Here is a 27,076-nt window from a genome sequence, read left to right as displayed (position 1 = left end):
ACTAAATGACAGAAATCCATCCATCCATCCATTCTCTATACACCGCTTTATCCTCACTAGGGTCACGGAGGGTGCTGGAGCCTATCTCAGCTGACTCGGGCGAAGGCAGGGGACACCCTGGACAGGTCGCCAGTCTGTCGCAGGACTACAGATACAGACAAACAATTACACTCACATTTACACCTACGGGCAATTTAGAGTACTCAGTTAACCTCAGCATGTCTTTGGACTGTGGGAGGAAGCCAGAGAACCTGGAGAAAATCCACACATGCACAGGGAGGAGAACATGCAAACTCCATGCAGAAAGATCCCAGGTCCACCTCATGATTTGAACCGGGGGTCTTCTTGCTGCAAACCGAAAGTGCTTGATTCATATTTATGAGCTATGTGTATATATATATTTATTTATTTATTTATTTATTTATTTATTTATATTATGTGCCTCAATGTTGTCCAGAAGATAAGGTGACAACAGAAATGCATGTGCCTAACTTTTAACATGTTTGCATTGACAAGGGGAGGATAAATATTTTTCCAGGATAAGTTAACCGTTTCCAGGACATTTGACCTTTTTTCCTCATTTTCCATGACTGGAAAATCGTTCAATCATTTTCCAGGTTTTCCAGGACGTGTGGGAACCCTTATGAGGCATCATCACATACAATACGCACTAACTTGTGAGAATCGTCCAGTAAACTAAGCATAGTGTCAGCTAAATGTGTATTTCTAATGTTTTCTTTCAACTCATCTGAAAGAAAAGTTATGGAAGCAAAACATCCCAGAATCTCTATATTCATTGACCTGTATTTTCCCAACAAAAAGCAATAATGAGGAATTCCTGAAAGACTGGAGGTAGAATATTTTATTACATGTTAAATAATTTAAAAGAATTCTAATTGGCTGTTATGTTCTGGTGTCTGGAAGTCTGCTCTGCCTTCCAGTCCTGTAGTTGAGGACGCTGTCGCTCATCCTGACACTGAACATGATTTGGTGATGGGAAGATTGCACACACAAGCAGCACCATAACCAGCAGCAGTGAAAGGCTCCTTGCCGTTGAGCTACATTCACTTGTCCTTCTTCTCTGTAGTGTGACACGTGATCACTATGTCAGGTAGTCATACACGTCGGCATCCACAGATGTGAGACCCAAATACTCCAGCAGCCTCAGGAATGCGCGCGTCAGACTCATCATTGCCATCTCTGATCTGAAGAAAAGAGTTGGATCGTCAATATTAGATGGTTCTGATCACAAAGAAAAGAAAATATTTTTCAGAAATGCACTAAATGAATGCTCACCTCAAAGCCACTTCAAACTTAAGGCTCTCCCATGTTGTCCTCACCCAGCGGAAGACCCACAGTCTGGGCAGTATTCCTGTCTTCTCTGCCTGGATCTTCCCCCAGCCTCGCACCGCACTTAAATAAATCAATGAATACACAGGTCATGTACTTGACACTAATATTCAAACACACTTGTTGACATTTACCATACTTTTACTAACTGAACCCACAGTGCAAACATAGCAGGAATGGTTTGTATGCAAGTAATAAAATCAGCATAAACATAACAAAGAAGCAGAACAATGATGAGGTGCAGTCAGACCATTCTATACAGTAGTTATGCGAATCTAGAACCACTGATGAAGTCCAAGATTGAACTTTAGATTCTCATGCTCAGGCAGAGTGTCGTTAGCTTTAGCATTGTTAGCTAATGAGACAACAGTTTTCAGGTGTACTGTGACAACCTTGTGTTCCTAAAACTCTGCTGAAACCCGGGATCGAACCAGGGACCTTTAGATCTTCAGTCTAACGCTCTCCCAACTGAGCTATTTCAGCCTGAAGAATCATGATTACGGAGGCCAAGAGGGGCAAAAAATAGAGCAACATTTAAAAAACTTTGATTTCAAATTCCATTAAGACGGACCAAATGCCAACAGAGCTAAGAGATGCTAGCCACCAGGAAAACATCCCACCAAAACAATTCTATGTCAGTATATTTCAGGGACACCATCAATACATCCTGGGCTGAACTCCAACTAAGATGACTGTGATTGGTTTAAAGAAATACAGAAAAGTCAGACCATTCTCTAGCATTGCACAGACAGAACAGCTGTTGAAAACCCACAAATTTTTAGATGAACATTTAGTTCTAGCATTGTTTACTGAAGACGTCCTGTTCCTAAAACTCTTCCTTCCTGCCAAAACCCAAGATTGAATAAGAGACCTTTAGAGCTTCAGTCTAATGCTCTCCCAACTGAGCAATTCCAGCCCTGAAAAACAACTGGTATGGAGGCCAAGATGTGCAAAAAGTCAGTGTTATCTTTATTTTAAAAAAAAACAAGGAATAAAATCAGCATAAGCATAACAAAGATGAGGTGCAGTCAGACCATTCTATACAGTAGTTAAGCGAATCAAGAACCACTGATGAAGTCCAAGATTGAACTTTAGATTCTCATGCTCAGGCAGAGTGTCGCTAGCTTTAGCATTGTTAGCTAATGAGACAACAGTTTTCAGGTGTAGTGTGACAACCTTGTGTTCCTAAAACTCTGCTGAAACCCGGGACCTTTAGATCTTCAGTCTAACGCTCTCCCAACTGAGCTATTTCAGCCTGAAGAATCATGATTACGGAGGCCAAGAGGGGCAAAAAATAGAGCAACATTTAAAAAACTTTGATTTCAAATTCCATTAAGACGGACCAAATGCCAACAGAGCTAAGAGATGCTAGCCACCAGGAAAACATCCCACCAAAACAATTCTATGTCAGTATATTTCAGGGACACCATCAATACATCCTGGGCTGAACTCCAACTAAGATGACTGTGATTGGTTTAAAGAAATACAGAAAAGTCAGACCATTCTCTAGCATTGCACAGACAGAACAGCTGTTGAAAACCCACAAATTTTTAGATGAACATTTAGTTCTAGCATTGTTTACTGAAGACGTCCTGTTCCTAAAACTCTTCCTTCCTGCCAAAACCCAAGACTGAATAAGGGACCTTTAGAGCTTCAGTCTGATGCTCTCCCAACTGAGCAATTTCAGCCCTGAAAAACAACCTGTACGGAGGCCAAGACGTGCAGAAAGTCAATGTCATCTTTATATAAAAAAACAAGTAATAAAATCAGCATAAACATAACAAAGAAGCAGAACAATGATGAGGTGCAGTCAGACCATTCTATACAGTAGTTATGCGAATCTCGAACCACTGATGAAGTCCAAGATTGAACTTTAGATTCTCATGCTCAGGCAGAGTGTCGTTAGCTTTAGCATTGTTAGCTAATGAGACAACAGTTTTCAGTTGTACTGTGACAACCTTGTGTTCCTAAAACTCTGCTGAAACCCGGGATCGAACCAGGGACCTTCAGATCTTCAGTCTAACGCTCTCCCAGCTGAGCTATTTCAGCCTGAAGAATCATGATTACGGAGGCCAAGAGGGGCAAAAAATAGAGCAACATTTAAAAAACTTTGATTTCAAATTCCATTAAGACGGACCAAATGCCAACAGAGCTAAGAGATGCTAGCCACCAGGAAAACATCCCACCAAAACAATTCTATGTCACTATATTTCAGGGACACCATCAATACATCCTGGGCTAAACTCCAACTAAGATGACTGTGATTGGTTTAAAGAAATACAGAAAAGTCAGACCATTCTCTAGCATTGCACAGACAGAACAGCTGTTGAAAACCCACAAATTTTTAGATGAACATTTAGTTCTAGCATTGTTTACTGAAGACGTCCTGTTCCTAAAACTCTTCCTTCCTGCCAAAACCCAAGATTGAATAAGAGACCTTTAGAGCTTCAGTCTAATGCTCTCCCAACTGAGCAATTTCAGCCCTGAAAAACAACTGGTATGGTGTCGTTCAGTATAGCCTTCTTTAACCCTTGCCTCAGGTTAAATCAGGACCAGCTCTCCGTTTAAAGGGTTAGATTCTATCTGCCTATTAGTATTCCACCTAACAGGTTTCAGCAGAATAATTAAGCTGGTGTCGAGGAATACTCGCCTAGGTCCTACCTGTCTTCTTCCAAACGTCTTACCCCGCTTACTCCAATAAATACTCTCTTACTAAGCAGCCCTCCTAAGTAGTAGAATTGATTTATTGAACACGTTTGTTAACGACAGCTTTCCTCTTAAAACTGTGGCACTTGTTGATATTCCTAGGTTCGTTTTAGAGGTTTGGATAACTAACCCCAGGGGTAATGTTTAAATAACTAGTTGGATTAAAGTAACCTTTAAGAACCATTAGATTTAATGCACACAATCAACTTAACTTTTTACCACTATGCAGAATAGGTGAATCATAATCATTTCATTAGACTTCTCTTTAAATGCAATATAGCGTTTTATTAAGCAATTATTAGCAGGGGCACAGCATTATTCATGATTAAACAATTTAATTATTTCTGATTATTTCTAACTTAACTAAATTAAACTAAGCTGAGCGTACCTAAGAATCTTCTCTAATTAGTAAATTTAGGAGAGAGGACGGACAGCCAGGCCTTAGCTGCCACGCCCGGTCTTCACCTGTGTCTAGTTGAACTCCTCCGTGGACCAGCAGACTCGGTACGAAGTCTTCTTTGTGGGCAGAGGGTGTTCTTCATAGGCAGGGGGAGTGGAAAGGTCCCGATAGCCAATCGTTGGTCTGGCAGTTATCTTTAGTAGCAGCTGGAACACAAGTGCCGGCGTCTCAGCTGTCTTCTCAGTCGGATGGTGGTGGTGGAAAGCCCCCGTCTCATCAGGCTGTGGTGGGTCACTGGGTCTTCCAGCCCCTGGAGTGGAGCAGCCCTCTGCTGCTGCCTCCTGTGCCTCTCTGGATGCCATGGGTGCTTGCCTCTCTTCATCTCTTTGGACAACTGTAGACCTCTCAGGACTCTCCTTTCAGCAGAGTGTGGTCTTCGCTTGTTGAACAAAGTCAGAAAAAGACTTTGCTTCCAACGATGTTCTCAGCGATCTCTGGAGCCTAAGTCCCGCGTTGTCTTCACGTCTCTTGGGCAAAAGGGTCCGGTGAAGATTCTTCAGAACTCTGGCGATGCTCCCCGGCAGCTCCGGCGAGCAGCATCTCCCCCCTCCAGGGGAGAACTCCCAATTCAGTGTCTGTGTCTCTGGGTTTTATACCCTAGTTCGACTTCAGCTTAGCACATACACATTTCTACACACAATTCTAACTAGTAGGTACGCCCAGGTAATTAATTCATAGGTTTAAGACACAACCTTCTTCCTATCACGCATACATCATTCTTTCCATCTTTTCTGTTAACACATCCACTTGTTACACACACTTCAGTTGTCATGACAATGTAGGCCTGAGCCCATCCTGTCCACCTGTGGAAACTCCAAGTTCCTCATTTCTGAGGAGACTTCTGCTTTTCCCATCCTGTCTGCATACAGCTCAGAACAGCACAGATTACTTCCATTCAAAACTCACTTTGTTACACTGAATCACTTCTTTAAATCATTTTTCTTAGCATGATCAAATAACTTATTTTAAATCATTCTCTTCTATAGCAATCATCATTTTCAGAATATATATCAGCCTATTAAAATCATTCTTGCATCAAGCATAAGCATAATCATGTGGTTAACTTATATAGTTTCTCATTTTAACTTTTCATTGGTCTGCTTAAAGCTTGTATTTAGGTGGTGGTTGCTCCTGAGATCTCAAATAACTAGGCCCCACTTGACAATGGAGGCCAAGATGTGCAAAAAGTCAGTGTTATCTTTATTTAAAAAAAAAACAAGGAATAAAATCAGCATAAGCATAACAAAGATGAGGTGCAGTCAGACCATTCTATACAGTAGTTATGCGAATCTCGAACCACTGATGAAGTCCAAGATTGAACTTTAGATTCTCATGCTCAGGCAGAGTGTTGCTAGCTTTAGCATTGTTAGCTAATGAGACAACAGTTTTCAGGTGTACTGTGACAACCTTGTGTTCCTAAAACTCTGCTGAAACCCGGGATTGAACCAGGGACCTTTAGATCTTCAGTCTAACGCTCTCCCAACTGAGCTATTTCAGCCTGAAGAATCATGATTACGGAGGCCAAGAGGGGCAAAACATAGTGCAACATTTAAAAAACTTTGATTTCAAATTCCATTAAGACGGACCAAATGCCAACAGAGCTAAGAGATGCTAGCCTCCAGGAAAACATCCCACCAAAACAATTCTATGTCACTATATTTCAGGGACACCATCAATACATCCTGGGCTGAACTCCAACTAAGATGACTGTGATTGGTTTAAAGAAATACAGAAAAGTCAGACCATTCTCTAGCATTGCACAGACAGAACAGCTGTTGAAAACCCACAAATTTTTAGATGAACATTTAGTTCTAGCATTGTTTACTGAAGACGTCCTGTTCCTAAAACTCTTCCTTCCTGCCAAAACCCAAGATTGAACCAGGGACCTTTAGAGCTTCAGTCTAATGCTCTCCCAACTGAGCAATTTCAGCCCTGAAAAACAACTGGTATGGAGGCCAAGATGTGCAAAAAGTCAGTGTTATCTTTATTTAAAAAAAAAACAAGGAATAAAATCAGCATAACAAAGATGAGGTGCAGTCAGACCATTCTATACAGTAGTTATGCGAATCTCAAACCACTGATGAAGTCCAAGATTGAACTTTAGATTCTCATGCTCAGGCAGAGTGTTGCTAGCTTTAGCATTGTTAGCTAATGAGACAACAGTTTTCAGATGTACTGTGACAACCTTGTGTTCCTAAAACTCTGCTGAAACCCGGGATCGAACCAGGGACCTTTAGATCTTCAGTCTAACGCTCTCCCAACTGAGCTATTTCAGCCTGAACAATCATGACTACAGAGGCCAAGAGGGGCAAAAAATAGAGCAACATTTAAAAAACTTTGATTTCAAATTCCATTAAGACGGATCAAATGCCAACAGAGCTAAGAGATGCTAGCCACCAGGAAAACATCCCACCAAAACAATTCTATGTCACTATATTTCAGGGACACCATCAATACATCCTGGGCTAAACTCCAACTAAGATGACTGTGATTGGTTTAAAGAAATACAGAAAAGTCAGACCATTCTCTAGCATTGCACAGACAGAACAGCTGTTGAAAACCCACAAATTTTTAGATGAACATTTAGTTCTAGCATTGTTTACTGAAGACGTCCTGTTCCTAAAACTCTTCCTTCCTGCCAAAACCCAAGATTGAACCAGGGACCTTTAGAGCTTCAGTCTAATGCTCTCCCAACTGAGCAATTTCAGCCCTGAAAAACAACTGGTATGGAGGCCAAGATGTGCAAAAAGTCAGTGTTATCTTTATTTAAAAAAAAAAACAAGGAATAAAATCAGCATAAGCATAACAAAGATGAGGTGCAGTCAGACCATTCTATACAGTAGTTATGCGAATCTCGAACCACTGATGAAGTCCAAGATTGAACTTTAGATTCTCATGCTCAGGGAGAGTGTCGTTAGCTTTAGCATTGTTAGCTAATGAGACAACAGTTTTCAGGTGTACTGTGACAACCTTGTGTTCCTAAAACTCTGCTGAAACCCGGGATCGAACCAGGGACCTTTAGATCTTCAGTCTAACGCTCTCCCAGCTGAGCTATTTCAGCCTGAAGAATCATGATTACGGAGGCCAAGAGGGGCAAAAAATAGAGCAACATTTAAAAAACTTTGATTTCAAATTCCATTAAGACGGACCAAATGCCAACAGAGCTAAGAGATGCTAGCCACCAGGAAAACATCCCACCAAAACAATTCTATGTCACTATATTTCAGGGACACCATCAATACATCCTGGGCTAAACTCCAACTAAGATGACTGTGATTGGTTTAAAGAAATACAGAAAAGTCAGACCATTCTCTAGCATTGCACAGACAGAACAGCTGTTGAAAACCCACAAATTTTTAGATGAACATTTAGTTCTAGCATTGTTTACTGAAGACGTCCTGTTCCTAAAACTCTTCCTTCCTGCCAAAACCCAAGATTGAATAAGAGACCTTTAGACCTTCAGTCTAATGCTCTCCCAACTGAGCAATTCCAGCCCTGAAAAACAACTGGTATGGAGGCCAAGATGTGCAAAAAGTCAGTGTTATCTTTATTTTAAAAAAAAAACAAGGAATAAAATCAGCATAAGCATAACAAAGATGAGGTGCAGTCAGACCATTCTATACAGTAGTTATGCGAATCTCGAACCACTGATGAAGTCCAAGATTGAACTTTAGATTCTCATGCTCAGGCAGAGTGTCGTTAGCTTTAGCATTGTTAGCTAATGAGACAACAGTTTTCAGGTGTAGTGTGACAACCTTGTGTTCCTAAAACTCTGCTGAAACCCGGGATCGAACCAGGGACCTTTAGATCTTCAGTCTAACGCTCTCCCAACTGAGCTATTTCAGCCTGAACAATCATGACTACAGAGGCCAAGAGGGGCAAAAAATAGAGCAACATTTAAAAAACTTTGATTTCAAATTCCATTAAGACGGATCAAATGCCAACAGAGCTAAGAGATGCTAGCCACCAGGAAAACATCCCACCAAAACAATTCTATGTCACTATATTTCAGGGACACCATCAATACATCCTGGGCTAAACTCCAACTAAGATGACTGTGATTGGTTTAAAGAAATACAGAAAAGTCAGACCATTCTCTAGCACTGCACAGACAGAACAGCTGTTGAAAACCCACAAATTTTTAGATGAACATTTAGTTCTAGCATTGTTTACTGAAGACGTCCTGTTCCTAAAACTCTTCCTTCCTGCCAAAACCCAAGATTGAACCAGGGACCTTTAGAGCTTCAGTCTAATGCTCTCCCAACTGAGCAATTCCAGCCCTGAAAAACAACTGGTATGGAGGCCAAGATGTGCAAAAAGTCAGTGTTATCTTTATTTTAAAAAAAAAAACAAGGAATAAAATCAGCATAACAAAGATGAGGTGCAGTCAGACCATTCTATACAGTAGTTATGCGAATCTCGAACCACTGATGAAGTCCAAGATTGAACTTTAGATTCTCATGCTCAGGGAGAGTGTCGTTAGCTTTAGCATTGTTAGCTAATGAGACAACAGTTTTCAGGTGTACTGTGACAACCTTGTGTTCCTAAAACTCTGCTGAAACCCGGGATCGAACCAGGGACCTTTAGATCTTCAGTCTAACGCTCTCCCAGCTGAGCTATTTCAGCCTGAAGAATCATGATTACGGAGGCCAAGAGGGGCAAAAAATAGAGCAACATTTAAAAAACTTTGATTTCAAATTCCATTAAGACGGACCAAATGCCAACAGAGCTAAGAGATGCTAGCCACCAGGAAAACATCCCACCAAAACAATTCTATGTCACTATATTTCAGGGACACCATCAATACATCCTGGGCTAAACTCCAACTAAGATGACTGTGATTGGTTTAAAGAAATACAGAAAAGTCAGACCATTCTCTAGCATTGCACAGACAGAACAGCTGTTGAAAACCCACAAATTTTTAGATGAACATTTAGTTCTAGCATTGTTTACTGAAGACGTCCTGTTCCTAAAACTCTTCCTTCCTGCCAAAACCCAAGATTGAATAAGAGACCTTTAGAGCTTCAGTCTAATGCTCTCCCAACTGAGCAATTCAGCCCTGAAAAACAACTGGTATGGAGGCCAAGATGTGCAAAAAGTCAGTGTTATCTTTATTTAAAAAAAAAACAAGGAATAAAATCAGCATAACATAACAAAGATGAGGTGCAGTCAGACCATTCTATACAGTAGTTATGCGAATCTCGAACCACTGATGAAGTCCAAGATTGAACTTTAGATTCTCATGCTCAGGCAGAGTGTCGCTAGCTTTAGCATTGTTAGCTAATGAGACAACAGTTTTCAGGTGTACTGTGACAACCTTGTGTTCCTAAAACTCTGCTGAAACCCGGGATCGAACCAGGGACCTTTAGATCTTCAGTCTAACGCTCTCCCAACTGAGCTATTTCAGCCTGAACAATCATGACTACAGAGGCCAAGAGGGGCAAAAAATAGAGCAACATTTAAAAAACTTTGATTTCAAATTCCATTAAGACGGATCAAATGCCAACAGAGCTAAGAGATGCTAGCCACCAGGAAAACATCCCACCAAAACAATTCTATGTCACTATATTTCAGGGACACCATCAATACATCCTGGGCTAAACTCCAACTAAGATGACTGTGATTGGTTTAAAGAAATACAGAAAAGTCAGACCATTCTCTAGCATTGCACAGACAGAACAGCTGTTGAAAACCCACAAATTTTTAGATGAACATTTAGTTCTAGCATTGTTTACTGAAGACGTCCTGTTCCTAAAACTCTTCCTTCCTGCCAAAACCCAAGATTGAATAAGAGACCTTTAGAGCTTCAGTCTAATGCTCTCCCAACTGAGCAATTCCAGCCCTGAAAAACAACTGGTATGGAGGCCAAGATGTGCAAAAAGTCAGTGTTATCTTTATTTTAAAAAAAAAACAAGGAATAAAATCAGCATAAGCATAACAAAGATGAGGTGCAGTCAGACCATTCTATACAGTAGTTATGCGAATCTCGAACCACTGATGAAGTCCAAGATTGAACTTTAGATTCTCATGCTCAGGCAGAGTGTCGTTAGCTTTAGCATTGTTAGCTAATGAGACAACAGTTTTCAGGTGTAGTGTGACAACCTTGTGTTCCTAAAACTCTGCTGAAACCCGGGATCGAACCAGGGACCTTTAGATCTTCAGTCTAACGCTCTCCCAACTGAGCTATTTCAGCCTGAACAATCATGACTACAGAGGCCAAGAGGGGCAAAAAATAGAGCAACATTTAAAAAACTTTGATTTCAAATTCCATTAAGACGGATCAAATGCCAACAGAGCTAAGAGATGCTAGCCACCAGGAAAACATCCCACCAAAACAATTCTATGTCACTATATTTCAGGGACACCATCAATACATCCTGGGCTAAACTCCAACTAAGATGACTGTGATTGGTTTAAAGAAATACAGAAAAGTCAGACCATTCTCTAGCATTGCACAGACAGAACAGCTGTTGAAAACCCACAAATTTTTAGATGAACATTTAGTTCTAGCATTGTTTACTGAAGACGTCCTGTTCCTAAAACTCTTCCTTCCTGCCAAAACCCAAGATTGAATAAGAGACCTTTAGACCTTCAGTCTAATGCTCTCCCAACTGAGCAATTCCAGCCCTGAAAAACAACTGGTATGGAGGCCAAGATGTGCAAAAAGTCAGTGTTATCTTTATTTTAAAAAAAAAACAAGGAATAAAATCAGCATAAGCATAACAAAGATGAGGTGCAGTCAGACCATTCTATACAGTAGTTATGCGAATCTCGAACCACTGATGAAGTCCAAGATTGAACTTTAGATTCTCATGCTCAGGCAGAGTGTCGTTAGCTTTAGCATTGTTAGCTAATGAGACAACAGTTTTCAGGTGTACTGTGACAACCTTGTGTTCCTAAAACTCTGCTGAAACCCGGGATCGAACCAGGGACCTTTAGATCTTCAGTCTAACGCTCTCCCAGCTGAGCTATTTCAGCCTGAAGAATCATGATTACGGAGGCCAAGAGGGGCAAAAAATAGAGCAACATTTAAAAAACTTTGATTTCAAATTCCATTAAGACGGACCAAATGCCAACAGAGCTAAGAGATGCTAGCCACCAGGAAAACATCCCACCAAAACAATTCTATGTCACTATATTTCAGGGACACCATCAATACATCCTGGGCTAAACTCCAACTAAGATGACTGTGATTGGTTTAAAGAAATACAGAAAAGTCAGACCATTCTCTAGCATTGCACAGACAGAACAGCTGTTGAAAACCCACAAATTTTTAGATGAACATTTAGTTCTAGCATTGTTTACTGAAGACGTCCTGTTCCTAAAACTCTTCCTTCCTGCCAAAACCCAAGATTGAATAAGAGACCTTTAGACCTTCAGTCTAATGCTCTCCCAACTGAGCAATTCCAGCCCTGAAAAACAACTGGTATGGAGGCCAAGATGTGCAAAAAGTCAGTGTTATCTTTATTTTAAAAAAAAAACAAGGAATAAAATCAGCATAAGCATAACAAAGATGAGGTGCAGTCAGACCATTCTATACAGTAGTTATGCGAATCTCGAACCACTGATGAAGTCCAAGATTGAACTTTAGATTCTCATGCTCAGGCAGAGTGTCGTTAGCTTTAGCATTGTTAGCTAATGAGACAACAGTTTTCAGGTGTACTGTGACAACCTTGTGTTCCTAAAACTCTGCTGAAACCCGGGATCGAACCAGGGACCTTTAGATCTTCAGTCTAACGCTCTCCCAGCTGAGCTATTTCAGCCTGAAGAATCATGATTACGGAGGCCAAGAGGGGCAAAAAATAGAGCAACATTTAAAAAACTTTGATTTCAAATTCCATTAAGACGGACCAAATGCCAACAGAGCTAAGAGATGCTAGCCACCAGGAAAACATCCCACCAAAACAATTCTATGTCACTATATTTCAGGGACACCATCAATACATCCTGGGCTAAACTCCAACTAAGATGACTGTGATTGGTTTAAAGAAATACAGAAAAGTCAGACCATTCTCTAGCATTGCACAGACAGAACAGCTGTTGAAAACCCACAAATTTTTAGATGAACATTTAGTTCTAGCATTGTTTACTGAAGACGTCCTGTTCCTAAAACTCTTCCTTCCTGCCAAAACCCAAGATTGAATAAGAGACCTTTAGACCTTCAGTCTAATGCTCTCCCAACTGAGCAATTCCAGCCCTGAAAAACAACTGGTATGGAGGCCAAGATGTGCAAAAAGTCAGTGTTATCTTTATTTTAAAAAAAAAACAAGGAATAAAATCAGCATAACAAAGATGAGGTGCAGTCAGACCATTCTATACAGTAGTTATGCGAATCTCGAACCACTGATGAAGTCCAAGATTGAACTTTAGATTCTCATGCTCAGGCAGAGTGTCGTTAGCTTTAGCATTGTTAGCTAATGAGACAACAGTTTTCAGGTGTAGTGTGACAACCTTGTGTTCCTAAAACTCTGCTGAAACCCGGGATCGAACCAGGGACCTTTAGATCTTCAGTCTAACGCTCTCCCAACTGAGCTATTTCAGCCTGAACAATCATGACTACAGAGGCCAAGAGGGGCAAAAAATAGAGCAACATTTAAAAAACTTTGATTTCAAATTCCATTAAGACGGATCAAATGCCAACAGAGCTAAGAGATGCTAGCCACCAGGAAAACATCCCACCAAAACAATTCTATGTCACTATATTTCAGGGACACCATCAATACATCCTGGGCTAAACTCCAACTAAGATGACTGTGATTGGTTTAAAGAAATACAGAAAAGTCAGACCATTCTCTAGCACTGCACAGACAGAACAGCTGTTGAAAACCCACAAATTTTTAGATGAACATTTAGTTCTAGCATTGTTTACTGAAGACGTCCTGTTCCTAAAACTCTTCCTTCCTGCCAAAACCCAAGATTGAACCAGGGACCTTTAGAGCTTCAGTCTAATGCTCTCCCAACTGAGCAATTTCCAGCCCTGAAAAACAACTGGTATGGAGGCCAAGATGTGCAAAAAGTCAGTGTTATCTTTATTTTAAAAAAAAAACAAGGAATAAAATCAGCATAAACATAACAAGAAGCAGAACAATGATGAGGTGCAGTCAGACCATTCTATACAGTAGTTATGCGAATCTCGAACCACTGATGAAGTCCAAGATTGAACTTTAGATTCTCATGCTTAGGCAGAGTGTCTTTAGCTTTAGCATTGTTAGCTAATGAGACAACAGTTTTCAGGTGTAGTGTGACAACCTTGTGTTCCTAAAACTCTGCTGAAACCCAGGATCGAACCAGGGACCTTTAGATCTTCAGTCTAACGCTCTCCCAACTGAGCTATTTCAGCCTGAACAATCATGACTACAGAGGCCAAGAGGGGCAAAAAATAGAGCAACATTTAAAAAACTTTGATTTCAAATTCCATTAAGACGGATCAAATGCCAACAGAGCTAAGAGATGCTAGCCACCAGGAAAACATCCCACCAAAACAATTCTATGTCACTATATTTCAGGGACACCATCAATACATCCTGGGCTAAACTCCAACTAAGATGACTGTGATTGGTTTAAAGAAATACAGAAAAGTCAGACCATTCTCTAGCATTGCACAGACAGAACAGCTGTTGAAAACCCACAAATTTTTAGATGAACATTTAGTTCTAGCATTGTTTACTGAAGACGTCCTGTTCCTAAAACTCTTCCTTCCTGCCAAAACCCAAGATTGAACCAGGGACCTTTAGAGCTTCAATCTAATGCTCTCCCAACTGAGCAATTTCAGCCCTGAAAAACAACTGGTATGGAGGCCAAGATGTGCAAAAAGTCAGTGTTATCTTTATTTAAAAAAAAAACAAGGAATAAAATCAGCATAAACATAACAAAGAAGCAGAACAATGATGAGGTGCAGTCAGACCATTCTATATAGTAGTTATGCGAATCTAGAACCACTGATGAAGTCCAAGATTAGTAGGGAGGTTCAGCCCAAAAAATAGGCTTTTAACTTCAAGTCATGATGCAAAGGTCCCCTTTGGTATGGAAGTACCTTAGAGTTGTACAAATAAATTTATCCTAAGACACACGTGAGATCATGCTTTGGTGGCCATTTTTAAAACTCCAACTAAGATGACTGTGATTGGTTTAAAGAAATACAGAGGAGTCAGACCATTCTCTGGCGTTGCACAGACAGACAATTTGGCGGCCATTTTAAAAATGGCCACCAAAGGGTGATCTTACTTGTGTCTTAGGATAAATTTACTTGTATGACCCTAAGGTACTTCCATACCAAAGGGGACCTTTGCATCATGATTTGAAGTCAAAAGTCACTTAACCTCCCTACTATTATAATTATTGATGATGTGACTGCTAAAAAAGGCAACAGCATGAATTCTGAAGTGTTTCAGCCAATATAATCTGCCCATATTCAGCCAAATGCTTCAGAACTCATTGATCTGCAAGTTAAGCTGTATTCCCTTTGGAGCTTTCGAGTTCTGTGTGTGAGGTCAGTTTGCAAAGTGCATGTTTGTTTTTGAAGTAAAACGGATGAGCTGCTCAGTGCACGAGATATTGAATGCTCAACAATTCTATTCAGAGCCAATTCAGAGAGGCAAAGACAAAGGGTATACAAGACTTTGGAGAAGACATAGAAGAAAGTAGGAAACCCTTCCATCACTCTCTAAATTGGTCAACATCTGTCGACAAATAGCATATTTCATTTATAATGATTCAGAGTTTAGATAGACAATGACCTGAAGCATACTGAGAAAGCAACCAATGAGTTTTTAAGGCAAAGAAGTGGATTGTTGGGCAATGACCAAGTCAATCACCTGACCTGAATCCACTGAGCTGCATTTTACTTGCTGAAGACAGAACACAAGGGAAAATGCTCCAAGAACAAGCGGGAAGTCAAGACAGTAGCAGTAGAGGCCTGGCAGAGCGTCACCAGGGACCAAACCCAGGGACTACGCTCTCTCCTACCCACCTTGCCTCCAGTGTGGCTACTCACACTGGTGTATGAATGTTGGTGGTGGTCGGAGCTACCGTTGGCACGGATTGGCAGCCACACTTCTGTCAGTCTGCCTGAGGCAGCTGTGGCTACAAATGTAGTTTACCAACATCAGAGTGAGAATGTGTGAGTGAATGAATAATGGATTCATTGTATTTTGAGTCCCTTAGAAAAGCACTATATAAATCTAATCCATTATTATTATTACTGTACACAACATTCAGATTAAACTTTTGTTTCCAGTTTTTCCAGCTGAATATCCACATCTAATCCAGACCACATTCTGAACAATGACTTTTAGATGATAATTCTGTTCAAGTTGAACTTGCTTCATGATTTAGGCCCTTGAAGTTTGTACTCTGATCATGTGCTATGGGAGGGCTGACTTGCCCATACCCTGTATCCCTCTCAGCACATGGTGACCATGGCAACAGTAGTGGTGGCACCAACCTCTTGGCCATGACAAAGTAGCGGTCCACCGGTGCTCCCAGTGTGATGTTGATGCTCCGGACCGTGTTGATGTTCCTGAAGACCAGCAGCATGGGCCGTGGCATGGCTTTTAGCACCTGCATGATGCTTTCAAACCGGTGGATGGCCATTTGACGCATATAGGCAGTCTCCTCTTTGCTGAGGATGTTGGACAGGCCAAAGCTGCGCATGTTGATGGGTCGTTGCAGCAGCATCTCGCAGAAGAGGAAATACTCTGCACAGCAAATCAGAAAAGAAATGTAAGTAGTGCAATAATGCGCAGCAGCAAAGGCAAATAGGCGTTGTATAGTTTTGCAAAACTTTTTTGTAATCACTAAAACTGGAGGGCAACAATATTCTCATACTGGATTGAATACCAACATATCAATTTCTTACACATCACATTTACTGTCCTGCTAAATTTTAAAATAATGTTTCCTCACCTTTGACCCCGAGTGCTTTGGAATGCATCTTCATTTCCTGCTCATCTCTCAGCACGATGGACCTCCACAGTTTACAGAGGGACTCTCTATCCCTGAGGTCAGAGGTCACAGTCAGAACTGATAGTAAATATTGTCAGAGTATTTAGTACTACAGCATCTCGTGCAGCTCTTACTGTTCACTGAGGTATTCATACAAGCCATGGTCCAAAAGCACCAACTCAGCCTTGTTGTCGGGACCCCGCCTCACCAGAACTGGAAACACAGAACATGCATGAGGAGGACTGAAACCGTCAATCTCATAGCAGACCTTAGATCTATAAACATCTGGCATCAAACACTATGACTGTAGACTAAAGATGAGCAGCCAGATGTTGAAAACACAAAAGATTCTCTTGAACTGTGTTGCACTTCTTTCAAGGATTTTTAAAACTCTTTTCGAACACACTGGTGGTTTTCATACACAATGTACAACTTTGTGTTTTTATCAATTTTTAAAATTCTGATGATTTGAAGACTTCTATTTTGCTGCCATGTGAATCACTTAGTAGTAATTATGATGATGATGACTTTGTGAGTTTCACAAACTGATTCATTTTCAAACATATACAAAACAAACATTGTTGATCAAGATCCCTTCAAATAAAAGGTATTAGATTATGTTTCCTTATCTGCAACATGTACTGAGTGGCAGCGTTTACAGAAGTAGTAAATGAAATGAGTAGTCAGCGCTCCTTGGCTGCTCAAACACACCAGCTCTCCTATAACTGTTCAAACGCTGTAAAACAACTCCAGACTACACTACAGCAAGTTGTAATATTGCAGTAATAAGGATAGAGTAAGTCCCACCCTGCAAAGTGACAGAATCGGTTTCAAAACAATAGAAAATTGATTTCAAATTTGATTTACTCATATTCTCAGAAAATCTATAATAAACAAGAAAAGCACTCAGACAGCGCAGTACTCTGCCAAAGCTGTTCAGTCGTATTTTTTCCGATGGATGAAATCTTGAAAAAACTGGTGGCAGAAATCACAGCACCATAGAATGTGGCCATTTAATATAGATGTACCCACAAACAAAATGATGTTGCACTGAGCACAGGCATGTGTTATGCATGTGTATGCTATGTGATCATCAGCAGGCAGCTGACGTAGTGTTCACTTGTAGTCATAGTTACAGTGATGCTATCTCGCAATGATACAGAAATCTTAACAAATCCATCGATCCAGACTATGGATCCAAAATCTAATTACTTGGTCCTTGTGTCATTTCTGACCTTCCCTGAAAATTTCATCCTAATCCGTTAATCCGTTTTTGAGTAATGTTGCTAACAGACAGACAGACAGATAAACAGACGGAGAAACGTATACTGATTGTCACATAACTCTGCTGCGCTCTTTGGCGGAGTAATTCATTTGTTTTGCTCAAATTCATGAAAGAACCAAAACGCTAGATTGTTTTTTGTGACAGACGCTCAAGTCATTCCATCGCAGAAAATGGAGAGCTGTAGGAGTCACTGAAAACTCAAGACCGCCATGATACACACTGTCTCTACACGTCGAAGTAAACTTTTGTTCACAACTGTACATGTAATTGATGCGTAACATGATGAAGAACATTCTTCTTCATGAACACGTATCCACTTATGTACCCACCATTTCCAGGATGAGGGTCTGCATGGATAAAACCAGTGTAGAAGATTTGCTCAGCAAATGTTCTGATCAGTTTATCTGCAACCTGAAAACAAGCGAATATTTGATTTGGTATTTCAATGGCAGTTTTATGACGATGCTGTATTCCAAGTACCATCTGCTACACAGAGTACATCAACTCACATCTTTCAGATTTATTCTCTGTCGTTTAATTTCTTCCACGTTGTTGATTTTACAGCCGCTACAAAACTCTGCTGTCAGCACTCTCTTTGAATGGAGAGAAAAAGTAAAACGACACAGATCAATAAATGAGGACAGTATTAAAATGCGGTCGTTTTTGTACTTCAGCTAACAACCTCACCTTGCTTGTTTGGTCCCAGAAGACTTTGGGCACAACAACAAATTTAAAATGTTTTAGCTCCTCAGCGCATCTCTCCGAATTCCTGCCTTCATTCTCAAAGTCCAGCTCCTGAGCCAGTGTACCCTTCAAGTCCTACAGAAATGAGAAGAACAGCGGTATGAGAAAAAGCTTTGTCTTGGACATATAGAGTAAAACAACTAAGAAATATGAGCATTTCCTGACCTTTAGGACCCATCGGAATCCAAATGTGGGGTGCATAAACTTAATTATGTCCAACAGGATCTCCAGTGTTCTGATATCACCATCAAAGCGATCCCTGAGATCAATGTACTGCACCTGTGGGAACCACAATTTGACTTTTTAATGAATTATTATGAACATTACGGACTGTGCACACCCTAAAATGACCGTGGATACCAACAAATCGAATTCATAATCGGACCTTCTTCTCATATACGCTACTGTTCAAAAGTTTGGGGTCACTTAAAAATGTCCTTATTTTTGAAAGAAAAGGATTTTTTTCAACAACGATAACATAAAATGAATCAGAAATACAGTCCAGACATTGTTAATGTGCTAAATGACTATTCTAGCTGGAAACAGCTGATTTTTAATGGAATATCTCCATAGGGGTACAGAGGAACATTTCCAGCAACCATCACTCCTGTGTTCTAATGCTACATTGTGTTAGCTAATGGTGTTGAAAGGCTGATTGATGATTAGAAAATCTTTGTGCAATTAGAAAAGTGTGTTTCCATGGAGAACATGAAATTGCCTGGGTGACCCCAAACTTTTGAAGGGCTTTTAGAAATCCACTCTACTGAAAGGCTGGTAATGCTAAAATAAGAAACAAGTAGACAAAATGTTGACTTTGATCTCAGAATCGGTGCTTACCTTCACAGCGACAGGAGTCCCGTCAAACAGTTCTGCCTTATGAACCTGAGCCAGGCTGGCAGCAGCTATTGGTTCATAGTCGAACGTTTTAAAAAGCTGCTCTGGAGATTTGTCGAAGTCTTCTTCAAAGAGTGCATCCACCTGTTGCAGACACAAACACAGTCCTGAGAAATTTCCGGCTGTCTTCTACTGAGCCGAGTGCTTTGTTTGCGCTGCAGTTCTCACCTCTTTGTACTTCCTGTTCAAGGCTTTGTCTTCCAGGACTTGCAGGGTGCGGATGTACTCGGGGGGCAGCAGGTGGTTGAAGGCACACAGACCTTGGCCGAGTTTGATGTATAGTCCGCCGTTCCTTATAGCTCCCTCCACCATGCACTCTGCTGCCCTCTGGTGGCAGGCCGACATCTCAGTCACGTAGGATGGGCTGCTCTGGTAGGGGAGGACAGACGTAAGACATGATTATCCAAACAGTACAAACACCTACAGTAACTCACAGGAAAGCTAATCTTCTTTGTTGTAAATCAACAAATAGCTCAAATATCACTGGTGAAACTGAGACTAAATGTGGAGCTTATTTTAACCCTGAGATACATGAGTGATTGGACCCGACGCTCTTTTTGCTTGAGTCAAAATGGACTCGCATAAGAATCACTGTCTTTTATACCATTTTTGACATTTTAGTTAAGAATAATACTTTTGCACTATTGTTTGAATTATATTTTAGATCACAGAACAATGTTTTTATAGATGCTTATTTTTCATTTTTTATGGATTTTGAATATTTGATAATTGAAAGAGAAGAATTTTACACAGAACAGCCACGGAAGAATGTCAACATCCATTTTGTTGACATTTTTTCACTCTTTTCCTCCAGCTGCTGCTGCTCTCTGTCCCTCCAAGTTTGTGCACCACCTCTTGTATGATATCATCAGTGATAAAGAGCTTGGGGTAGTAATACAAATATTCTAATTTCTTTAAAGTGCAAAAGGGAACTTAAAAATTTAAATAGAATGATATCAAAATGTGTTTTTTTGACAAATAGCTGGAATATGAAATGATAACAACTTTTAATTGCAAAGATATTGCAAGAAAACAACCTTACCAGATCAATTTTGACCTACTTATGCATCTAAGGGTAACTAATGGATATGCTCAGGCATTCTGCAGGCTCAGTAAAGTAATAACTTTATTGACAAGCCTGAAAATCATCACTTGCACTTCTCTCGTGTTTTGAAAATGCTGAAAGAAGTAAAAATCTAGCTTTGCCCACATTGGATGTTAAAACAGCTTTTTTTCTAGATCACATCAGCCACATTTATGGTCGAACACTCTGAATCCCAAGCCAGGTTTCTGAGTAACACCTGTTTCCAAGTGCCCCCAACTGTTAGCAATGCTGGAGAAAATGCTGCCTCCACATTCTGTAGATATTTCACTAACCCTTCCACAGCCTGTACAAACCTTGGCCTTTATTTTTTTTTCCAGTACTCAGCATCAACTCTGTTCTTGGTGTTCTATTTGTGAGTCATGCTCCAATGATTTTCTTGATTAAGTATGCTTTGTTCTATTCTCAATCTCTCTGATTTGTTTCCATGCTCGTCTTCTTACTGCTCTGTGTAACCGCAGCCTGCAGTTCTGCCTAATAGTCCCAACTGAGTTTTGGTGGATTTTTTTTAATGAAATATGTCACACAATAAGCACATTATTCGTTCAAGGACGGTCATGAAGTTGAAAATTATTCTGTTTTTACAGTTTCTGGCTCAGATAAATAGTGTAATTTTTTTTTACACTTTGCAAAAAACAAACCTGCCAGAAGGTTAAAAAAACAACTAAAAACTCAACTAAACATTACTGCCAAAATACCTAGGCCACACAACATTTTACCAAATTTAAAAAGACATTTTAGTGTTTGTTACAAAAATACACTACTGTTGAAACGTTTGGGGTCACTCAGGCAATTTCATGTCTTCCATGAAAACTCACTTTTACTCATGTGCTAACATCATTGCACAAGGGTTTTCTAATCATCAATTAGCCTTTCAACACCATTAGCTAACAAAATGTAGCATTAGAACACAGGAGTGATGGTTGCTGGAAATGGTGGTGCTGATAAAAATCAGACATTTCCAGCGAGAATCATCATTTACAACAATAAGAATGTCTAGACTGTATTTCTGATTCATTTAATGCTATCTTCATTGATAAAAAGGCTTTAATAAGGACATTTCTAAGTGACCCCAAACTTTTGAACAAAAGTGAATCTTTAATCTAAACATCACATTAGCTGAATTTAAGCCATTCTGAAGTGCTCATGAACAATGATGAGTTGCGTCATAATCAGGCCAGCTGTCACATTCAGGAGTGTGACAGCAACGGCCAAATCTACCTTGACCCAGTCTGACTACATGGAATTTACCTCATCGACTCCACGAAGAGCCACATTGGTTGTCCACCAGTAATCCATAGAGATGAAGATTCCAACAGAGACGGATCTGAGGGCACATATAAGATGCTCACTGGTTTGAATGAAGGTTCAAAAGGTTTAACGCAGCCACTAGCAAGAAATGTGAATGATTCATAGTATTTTCTAGGAAATGGGGGTCACATCAAAAGTGTTTTTCTGAAATAATTCCCAGAAATGTATGCAATTAGATATATTCTCCTGTAAAGCTGATGATTCTGTAAGTGAATACTTCTTTTATTCCTGTTTCCCCTGTGTATTAGTTATTTAGTGCATGAATATTGTAGGTACCTTTGTTTTGGAACACTAAGGTATTGACAGAGAGAGTCAAAGTGGCATTTTTGGCTAGTAGAAATCAAGCAGTTTCACCACCCAGTTCCCTCCACCTTCAACCACCCAGTCGTAGCAACCATCACACCTGGAAAGGACAGATCCTGCAACCAAACTCTCAGTTGAGGCGGCTGGGCTTAGGTGCGACCAGCTCACCCCGATGCCGCTTTGTTTTGTGTGTTCCGCAGATTCCATAGCCACTGAGTGGTGGCCGCCTGGAAGTCAAGCTTCTGTTAGCAGCTGCTAATTCGGTGAAAAGTCCTCAAGTCTTGGTGAAGACTGCAACCTCTGTTAGCAGCTGGCTAACTGGAAAAGGGACAGTGAGAATGAGGGGACGGTAAATTTGGGACATGCTGACTAAATATGCAAAATAGTTAAAAAAAAAAAAAAAACTTCTGCAGAATCTGAAATTCCACTTTTAATTGTAATACGTTACATAACATTTACGCTCATCTAGTGAATGTCACTTCTATCCATCCATTGTAGTCGTCACATTAAATTTACTGATGACTGGTTTAAGGTTTTAATGACATATTCATCAATATAAGAACCGTCTCAGCTCTTTGTGAATACAACAAATGTCCACATCACACCTAGCACAACAAACACTCTGACCATTTGACATCTTCCTGACCTTGAAATTTTCTTTTACTATGAAAAAAACCCCAGTATGAATTTATCTATGATTGATTGATTTCTTTACTTCCGTGTCATGCACACAAGTGTGCCCAACCCTCATGGGTTTTCAAGACACCAATACACTAGCACTGCACCAATACATCCCAAACACACATTATTCTGCTGCTCAGTCCTCAAACAAAATCTGTTGTTTTCTATCCCAGGAAATCCTGCCATAAAAAGGTTCCCCTTCTTAAACACAACTCAAGTTTTTCATGATTATCCAACCGGAAGAAATAAAAATCAACAGAGGACATCTTACTGAAAGGGACCTCCCTGATATCTTCGTATACAGGACAGTAAAACATAAAATGAACCTCATTCTCAACTTCACATAAATTAAATGGCAAACAAAGTCTGTCCTTCTCTGGAGTAGCATAAAACCTCCCAGTCTCTAAAGCCAGTGGCTAACGTTCCTGAGCATAACTGAATGAATGTGGGGGATTCTCCTGTTGTCCACAACTACCGTGTGAACAATTTCCCTTTCAGCTCAGTAAATCCCAGCAGACTGAAAGCAGCAGGACACTTATGTTTTCAAATCTACAGCCTCTGATTCTAGAGTGACCACCGTGTTTACCTTCATTCAGTCAAGGACAAATGACCACTCGTGTTACTGTTGAAATGCCCATTTTAAAACACTGTCACAATTTAAACTGAGGGATACAGTAGAATGCATTCATACAAGCTTCTTTACTGAACTACTTATATTTGCTTTGATAAATATTGTACTAGGTAGCCGTACAAAAGAAAAAACAAAAACCCCACATCCTCCACCTCTGGCTGCAGGCTTGGTGTTCATACTCCGGCCCCATCCAAACAGAAACATTTATTCGTTGAGCTACATCTGTATGACTCACAGCCATGAGACCATTCATATCACGAGATGAGAGTGTAATCATCGTATTAATCATCACACCCTCTGCTTTTTGTTGGCCTTCAGTCAGCCCTTTTACGCTTCCAGTGCTGTGTACCCATGAGCAAAAACAGCAGACAGTGTGCAGAACATGTCGTACTTGTCTTTGTGTGCGTCTAAAATCAGTGCCAAAAGAATTTTGATGAAGTTAATGTCTAAACACTTTAACAGTCATACGTTCTCTACACGGGACATTTTGCATTTTACATATTTTATATTTTCTGCACATTTTTATGGTGGTGGGAACTGTGCACTTTCTCATCTAGCAACCAAATTAATAAAATGTTTCTATTTTATTCTATTATTCGAAACTAGCTAGAGATACCTTCTAGTGTCACTCCTTCATTCCACTGCTCACTGATATCCACAACTCTTTTGTTACTATCTGCCAGACTCCCTCTTACCTTCTGTTGTCGCACCTTTGCTATTTGCACCTGTCTGCCAGATGCCTTGCTTCAACTACCTTTTGTTCTTTGTTGTCTAACCTTCTGTTTCTGATGAGCAACCATATGCAAATTAACCACTTTTCAACCCTTGTCTTTATATACGGCGCCCTCTCCACTCTCTAACCATCCCTATAAATTGTGTACTTTACAAATGTTCTGGGTCAGCTTACCTTCACAGATTCACGCTCTGTGCTGGTAAGCCAACCGTAACCAGGAATGCCAATAAACACCCCACTACAGAAAAACGTCAAAGGACTAAGAGGGAAATTTCTTCAACAATATACATCCATGAGGAATGCTCTGAGAAACTGATCCTGAAACCAGTGCTGTCAGTCCAGTTTTGATATGGCAGATCAAGATAAAGACAAACCTGCAGAACCGGCCAAATCCTTCAGTCACGATCCTCATCTTCCTCCTCTCTTTAGGGTTTGATAGAGCGTACTGGACACCCACCGCCACAGGTACGCCAACAGAGAGGCCAACCAGTGTCTTCCATAACAGCCCTCTGCGCTTACCTTCCCTGAAAGAAACGAACGCAGCTCCCTTCATCGAGACGGCAGCTTCATCATGGAAAGGATTTGATGTGTGAGAATGGCCTGGTTTGTTTGGTACCTGAGTGAACTGAAGGACCTGCGTGTTGGGACTGATAAGCCGGTCTGTGGATATCTTCGGAGCAGGGACAGGTGATGCCGGCATAATCTTAACTAAAGAAAGGAAATGAAAAGCACTGCGTGAGAACCAGAACAGCAATGACTCATCAGTTAGTCGGCAATTAAATTAATCGGTTACCATTAGGAAAATGGTTTGTGTAGTTTATTGGGAATAAAAACTCTACATTCTTTGATTCCAACTTCTTAAGTGTGAATATTTTCTGGTCTCTTTCCTCCTCTAAGACAGTAAACTAACTATTTCTGGGTCGTGGACAAAACAAGACATTTGAGGATGTCATCTTGGGCTTTGGGAAACACGGACATTTTTCACCAATTTTGAAGAATTTATAACCCAAAACAACAATTTATTAGCCAAGAACATAATTAACTAATTTTATTGACTAAAAACAATCACTTGAAGCCAAAGACAAAATAAGAAATTATATCACACCATTGTTCCACTGCCTTGTACCTTTGCAATACAAATGTTGCCTGACTTTTTACCAGACTAAGGTGGAATGTGGATAGAAAACTACACTCTGTACAAGTGAATTGTTAACTCCGAGCAGCCCCTTATCATTAAAGGTCTGCTTTATATTAAGGTTGATTTATAGGACAGGCTCAGACAGTGTGTTTTGAGTACAAACACCAGAGTGTGGATTGGGAAGTTTAAAAGGAGGAGTGTGGGGTAAGATCAAGGCCAATAAAACCAACAGGGATACTTTCTTGTTTTTGTTTCCTGCTCGGACGTGAGGGTCAGAGTCTCTGACAAACTGCTTTACAGATAGCAGGGAAGTCACTGACCTCAGCACTATAATATCAAACAAGCTGGGTGTCACTGCGACTCTGAGAAGCATGGGACTGCAGCCCATCACCAAAAACATTTCAATCAGTGAGGAGAACTAGTTCGTTGCTGAATATCCCTCACATACAGCTTTGTAACCTTGCCAACACACACACATGCACTCTTCTGAATGGTAAATAACCCGAGTGACAGGTCCAGTTGCTAACATGAGCAGCTAATTACAGTTAGCTATCAGCTAACTTTAGCCAACGCTCCTATCGAACCGAGCAAAAATGATACAGAGATATGGTTTATTTACCACTCTGAAGGTCTCCCCGGTCATACTTCACCGGTTAATGAAACAGCTCTGTACACCGCGATGAATTAATGTCCAAATGGTCTTTCCTATTCAGCAAGTCGTCAACACTCTGCAGCTCCCCCTCAGTCAATCGGTCACTACTAGCATGACTACTATTGGCTGTCTATGTTGTTGGCTAGCCAAAGAGTAAGCAGGGCAAGGCGAGATAATAAACCCCCTTCTACTCCTGTTTTCGCTTCAAAGATGATCATTCGAAAAAAATAACCTTTGACAGCTTTACTTTTCTGTACGTCTATTTTCTATAAACATTGCAAGCCTGGATTGTAGCATCGAAACAAAAGAATTAACAGTTCTTCAGAGTATTACATCAATTTACTGATTTGGTGTGATTACATACTTGAAACGTTGACAGTACAATTATAAAATTATTTTTCATGTAGCACTTTTCAAAAAACAAGGATAAAACATGTTTTACAATAAAAGAAATGTCGAAATATACAAATAATGATAGCAAATTAAAACAGATAAATAAGTAATAATAATTATAACCATGCAATATAAGAAGATAAAAAAAGTTGAGTCAAGACTTAGAACATAGTACATTTAAAGCACCCTCCAGTAAAAAATGATGTTGTGTTACGGTGCTATGAAAGTAAGGTTACAAGTAAATTTTTGAACTGTAAGTTGTTTGTTGGTGTTGTGCCTTGTGATCAAATCATTTGAGAACCACTAAACTATAGCAGGGTTGTCAAGTTTTCGCTCCTTGTAGAAATTAGATTGGTTTATCTATACATATTTTTTAAAATTTCTAATAATTATTTTATTAAATGATGATGTGTGTGACCTACTTTTTAAACAATTCAAGAGAACAGATGCAGAAGAGAAGTTCACCCAAATAGTCCTCAAACAAAATATCCCAAAAATAAAAGCTTGAGATGAGAAATAAAACTTGCACATAGCAAGGTTCATCCATAAACTGACTTCACTGAATCTATATATAATATAATTTCAGTTTCTTCCTTTAAATAAAGGGAGGAGTGTTATTGAAAGTCTTTGTTTTTATTTCTCTATTTATTTCTTTATTTTGTTCAAGTTGATCCAATGTTAAAATCGGGGGGATACTTGAAATCCTTAAATCAATCAACACAGAAATTTGAGTATCAAATAAACATGACA

At 40.0% G+C, this 27,076-nt stretch overlaps 1 protein-coding gene, 1 long non-coding RNA gene and 16 other non-coding genes across 22 annotated transcripts; all 18 read right to left on the bottom strand.

The window, feature by feature from the left end:
* Nucleotides 1–847: 847 nt before the first annotated feature.
* adck5 (aarF domain containing kinase 5) lies at nt 848–26,054 on the bottom strand. Its single transcript, XM_022216166.2, has 15 exons — nt 25,901–26,054; nt 24,760–24,851; nt 24,518–24,667; nt 21,736–21,811; nt 19,551–19,751; nt 19,326–19,466; nt 18,654–18,767; nt 18,432–18,563; nt 18,254–18,337; nt 18,074–18,155; nt 16,594–16,672; nt 16,421–16,512; nt 15,960–16,212; nt 1,297–1,413; nt 848–1,205 (listed from the first exon to the last, which is right to left on the bottom strand). The coding sequence occupies exons 1-15, from the start codon at nt 25,922–25,924 to the stop codon at nt 1,103–1,105; spliced, it is 1,740 nt and encodes a 579-aa protein (XP_022071858.1). The 5' UTR covers nt 25,925–26,054; the 3' UTR covers nt 848–1,102.
* LOC127536153 (uncharacterized) lies at nt 1,425–13,735 on the bottom strand. 5 transcript variants are annotated; one of them, XR_007945143.1, is made up of 4 exons: nt 11,106–13,735; nt 5,970–9,538; nt 2,527–3,354; nt 1,425–1,742 (listed from the first exon to the last, which is right to left on the bottom strand). It is a non-coding gene; the product is annotated as an uncharacterized LOC127536153 (long non-coding RNA). The 5 variants fall into 5 exon arrangements; XR_007945142.1 differs by lacking the exon at nt 1,425–1,742 and having other exon boundaries at nt 2,511–3,354; nt 5,970–7,965; nt 8,751–9,538; nt 11,106–13,497; XR_007945144.1 differs by lacking the exon at nt 2,527–3,354 and having other exon boundaries at nt 1,425–2,221; nt 6,403–9,538.
* trnaf-gaa (transfer RNA phenylalanine (anticodon GAA)) lies at nt 1,761–1,833 on the bottom strand. The gene has a single exon. It is a non-coding gene; the product is annotated as a tRNA-Phe (tRNA).
* Nucleotides 3,327–3,399, bottom strand: trnaf-gaa (transfer RNA phenylalanine (anticodon GAA)). Its single transcript has one exon. It is a non-coding gene; the product is annotated as a tRNA-Phe (tRNA).
* On the bottom strand, nt 5,942–6,014 carry trnaf-gaa (transfer RNA phenylalanine (anticodon GAA)). The gene has a single exon. It is a non-coding gene; the product is annotated as a tRNA-Phe (tRNA).
* On the bottom strand, nt 6,375–6,447 carry trnaf-gaa (transfer RNA phenylalanine (anticodon GAA)). Its single transcript has one exon. It is a non-coding gene; the product is annotated as a tRNA-Phe (tRNA).
* On the bottom strand, nt 6,720–6,792 carry trnaf-gaa (transfer RNA phenylalanine (anticodon GAA)). The gene has a single exon. It is a non-coding gene; the product is annotated as a tRNA-Phe (tRNA).
* On the bottom strand, nt 7,153–7,225 carry trnaf-gaa (transfer RNA phenylalanine (anticodon GAA)). The gene has a single exon. It is a non-coding gene; the product is annotated as a tRNA-Phe (tRNA).
* trnaf-gaa (transfer RNA phenylalanine (anticodon GAA)) lies at nt 7,505–7,577 on the bottom strand. The gene has a single exon. It is a non-coding gene; the product is annotated as a tRNA-Phe (tRNA).
* On the bottom strand, nt 8,290–8,362 carry trnaf-gaa (transfer RNA phenylalanine (anticodon GAA)). The gene has a single exon. It is a non-coding gene; the product is annotated as a tRNA-Phe (tRNA).
* trnaf-gaa (transfer RNA phenylalanine (anticodon GAA)) lies at nt 8,723–8,795 on the bottom strand. Its single transcript has one exon. It is a non-coding gene; the product is annotated as a tRNA-Phe (tRNA).
* Nucleotides 9,070–9,142, bottom strand: trnaf-gaa (transfer RNA phenylalanine (anticodon GAA)). Its single transcript has one exon. It is a non-coding gene; the product is annotated as a tRNA-Phe (tRNA).
* trnaf-gaa (transfer RNA phenylalanine (anticodon GAA)) lies at nt 9,852–9,924 on the bottom strand. Its single transcript has one exon. It is a non-coding gene; the product is annotated as a tRNA-Phe (tRNA).
* On the bottom strand, nt 10,637–10,709 carry trnaf-gaa (transfer RNA phenylalanine (anticodon GAA)). Its single transcript has one exon. It is a non-coding gene; the product is annotated as a tRNA-Phe (tRNA).
* Nucleotides 11,422–11,494, bottom strand: trnaf-gaa (transfer RNA phenylalanine (anticodon GAA)). Its single transcript has one exon. It is a non-coding gene; the product is annotated as a tRNA-Phe (tRNA).
* On the bottom strand, nt 12,207–12,279 carry trnaf-gaa (transfer RNA phenylalanine (anticodon GAA)). Its single transcript has one exon. It is a non-coding gene; the product is annotated as a tRNA-Phe (tRNA).
* Nucleotides 12,986–13,058, bottom strand: trnaf-gaa (transfer RNA phenylalanine (anticodon GAA)). The gene has a single exon. It is a non-coding gene; the product is annotated as a tRNA-Phe (tRNA).
* On the bottom strand, nt 13,784–13,856 carry trnaf-gaa (transfer RNA phenylalanine (anticodon GAA)). The gene has a single exon. It is a non-coding gene; the product is annotated as a tRNA-Phe (tRNA).
* Nucleotides 26,055–27,076: the final 1,022 nt, after the last annotated feature.

This window comes from Acanthochromis polyacanthus, chromosome 11 (genome assembly GCF_021347895.1).
Source record: "Acanthochromis polyacanthus isolate Apoly-LR-REF ecotype Palm Island chromosome 11, KAUST_Apoly_ChrSc, whole genome shotgun sequence".
Classification (NCBI taxonomy): domain Eukaryota; kingdom Metazoa; phylum Chordata; class Actinopteri; family Pomacentridae; genus Acanthochromis; species Acanthochromis polyacanthus.
The sequence above is the reverse complement of the archived record's forward strand: the minus strand, read 5'-3'. Positions and strand labels throughout refer to the sequence as shown.